Raw genomic sequence first — 3,067 nt, forward strand, 5'->3', positions numbered from 1 at the left:
AGAGAGAGAGAGAGAGAGAGAGAGAGAGAGAGAGAGAGAGATGCACGCGTGTGGTGACGTGCACGCACCGTGCACGCGCGCGCGCACGCACCTGCTGCGTTGCGAACGCTCTGACGCGCGTAGCTCGCCGCCTCTCCCTGCAGCTGTGTTCGCGCCTCACTGATGTTGCGCCGTTGGCACGCGCACGCCGCCATGAACGCCTCGCGATACTTCTTGTTCATGAAGCAGTAGGTGATCGGGTTCGTGCACGAGGACGTGTAGGAGAGCAACTGGACGAAGCTGTAGGCGAGCGCTGATATGGTTTTGGTGGCTCCGCCTGGGTCGACCACGCCCCACGTGTACGTGCAGTACAGCGGTCCCCAGCAGATGAAGAACTCGAGCACGACGACGAAGAGCATCTTGATGACGCGTCGCTTCGCGTTCAGATTCTTCTCCGTGTTCAGCTGCGACTTGCGCATGACGTGGCGCCCCCCGGCGGCGGTGGTTGGCGGCGGCGGCGGTGGCGCTGTCGTCGCGCCGCCGCGGCCATGATTGTTGACGGCGCCGTTGCGCAGTGACGTCACGCGGTCGTCGCGTCTGCAGTAGGCGTACGAATCTGTGAACGGAGAGAGGGGGGTGTTTACGCACGGAAGTCGAGTTGCGATGGTTGCGTGAAATGCGTGACTGCGTCATGTAAACGTAAATTATGTAAATCAACGTGAAATATTTTTAATACTTTGATATTTTAATATTTACGTTGAAAACTCTTTATATTTTCCGAAAATTCATCATAATAATTGATATTCATTTGATTCTTCTGACTACTTTTGCAGCTCTTGCGAAATACAAAAAAAAGAAGAAAAAAAGCATAAATAACGTTTAGCGACGTTGTGTAGTGTAGGATAGTACAGGGAGCGTTATAAGAAGCGACGAGTGGGCGTAATAAGAAGAATATTGCCCTAACCACTTGTAGCTGTTAGAAAAAGCGTGAGTTTTGAAGTCGATTTATTTTTATTGATTTTACACTCAAATTTTCCCTTAGACTCGTAACATTGCGGTGAAGAATATTATAACAGTATCTACTTAATCGTAGTCTAGAGATTTGCCCGAATTTTACGATCGTTTTCGCGAAATTAGCATAGGGTAATTAGTTTTGCACTGACATCATTACCATTTGCTCGTTTTTTTTAGTTAATTTTAACCTGATTTCTTTTCGTGTGCAACTCGATAGTCTGCCCTGAACACGGAATCTCCATTATAGATGACACCACTTTTACGGTCTCTACGGTCATCGCTATACAGCGGCGCGTAATGGAGTCGCTCTCTCAATTAGAGACACTTGCCAGTTTTCTGTGATAGCGTGAACGCTCGGGGGAGCGGGTTACTGTAACTCAGGAGGGAGAATGGAAGAATGTTTCTTCGTCGGATAGCAAAGAGAGATCGCTTCGGAAATACGAACAGTTTTCTCTTTTTAAAACAAACGATTCGATCGACGTTTGTCGTGCGATGTAAGTGTTAGTACAAACACGCGCGTAATATGTGATGGAAATGACTGTGTGAGTTAACTAATTAAGTAATAAGTAATTAATTAAGTAAATTAAGACGATATGAGAGAGAGGTGGGTGTGAGTGAGTGAGAGAGGAGAGAGAAGATAGGGAGTGAGAGAATGAGAGAGAAAGTGAGATAAAAAGACACGCAGAGAGAGAGAGAGCGAGAGAGAGAGATAGAGAGAGAAAGAGAACGAGAGAGAGAGAAAGAGAGACACGATAGCAAGAGAGAGAGAGAGAGAGAGAGAGAGAAGAGAGAGAGAAAGTGAATTTCTCGTTTCAGAACAAGTAGAGGGGGAGAAAACCCAATGTTTATAGGTGTACACACGCGCGCGTGCGTGTGTGCACCCCGCTCCCCCTACACACACACACCGCGTACCTGTCTTTCTCGTCTGCTCGACCCGGATATCGAACTCTTCCATCTTGATTCCCTTCCACAGCGTGCGTGAGATGAGTGTGTAAGCGGTGAGCATGAGCAGTAGCGGCAGCACGAACAACGCCACATCCAGGAACAAGCTGAAAATCAGCTCACCGGGCGTATCTCGTGGCCAGAACTCGCGGCATTTATGCCGCCGCGGACCCCACGGTATGTGCTTCGTCACGACAGCAATCGGAAAGGTCACAGCCAGCGCTAGCAGCCAGACGACAGCAATCGTCTTGTAGGCGTGCGATAACGTCTGCCAGCTGCGTGAGCGTAGAGGGTGGCAGATGGCAAAGTATCGCTCCAGCGAGATGGAGACGAGTGTGAAGGCACTCACAGCTACGGACACGGCTGCAACGAAACGGTGACAACAACGTTAGACATCGTCACGTTATGCTGTATACATGAATTAAAGGATTTATTTCGAAATCGTTGCTCCAAAACGCACAATCTGAAAAAAATATAGCGTAATATAGTCTCACCTCATAGCGGAGATATTACGGATTACACCAACTTGAAAACCACTAAGAATCTATGCTGTTTTAGCATAGCAAATTTGAATTTAACACGCCGTAACACCGTGGCATATATGATTGTAGCGACAATTAATTTGCAAATGGCGTCTTAGTGCACCAACAAGTTACAAGTGCACCCATAGTGCGCCTAATTCGAAACTCCATGTGCGAGAAAACGAAAGAAGAATGACATGGAGGGCCTAGCGAGAAGTTGTTTGTAGATCTACGGGTAAAAACATATCGTTTATCAAGCTATATATATATATATAACATCTATATTTATGTGTGAGACGATGACGATGTCTAGACGACGATGATGTAGATGATGATGATGATGATGATGATGATGATGTAGATGAGGATGTAGATGATGATGTCTATGATGTCTATGATGATGATGATGATGATGATGATGATGATGATGATGATGATGATGATGATGTAGATGAGGATGTAGATGATGATGTCTATGATGATGATGATGATGATGATGATGATGATGATGATGATGTCGATGAAGATGTAGATGATGATGTCTATGATGATGATGATGATGATGATGATGATGATAATGATGTAGATGAGGATGTAGATGATGATGTCTA

At 46.1% G+C, this 3,067-nt stretch overlaps 1 protein-coding gene across 1 annotated transcript in view; it reads right to left on the reverse strand.

Moving 5' to 3' along the window:
- Window positions 1–91: 91 nt before the first annotated feature.
- The window catches only part of LOC106816986 (cholecystokinin receptor-like), a gene marked incomplete at its 3' end in the record, with an annotated part of 5,638 nt that continues 2,662 nt past the window's right edge, over window positions 92–3,067 (reverse strand). The window contains exons 2-3 of the mRNA XM_014821632.1: window positions 1,906–2,304; window positions 92–466 (exon numbers count right to left, since the gene is read on the reverse strand). Coding sequence (XP_014677118.1) covers window positions 92–466; window positions 1,906–2,304 — 774 coding nt within the window. The remainder of the gene's footprint in view (window positions 467–1,905; window positions 2,305–3,067) is intronic.

This window comes from Priapulus caudatus, unplaced genomic scaffold (assembly GCF_000485595.1).
Source record: "Priapulus caudatus unplaced genomic scaffold, Priapulus_caudatus-5.0.1 Scaffold1551, whole genome shotgun sequence".
NCBI lineage: Eukaryota > Metazoa > Priapulida > Priapulimorpha > Priapulimorphida > Priapulidae > Priapulus > Priapulus caudatus.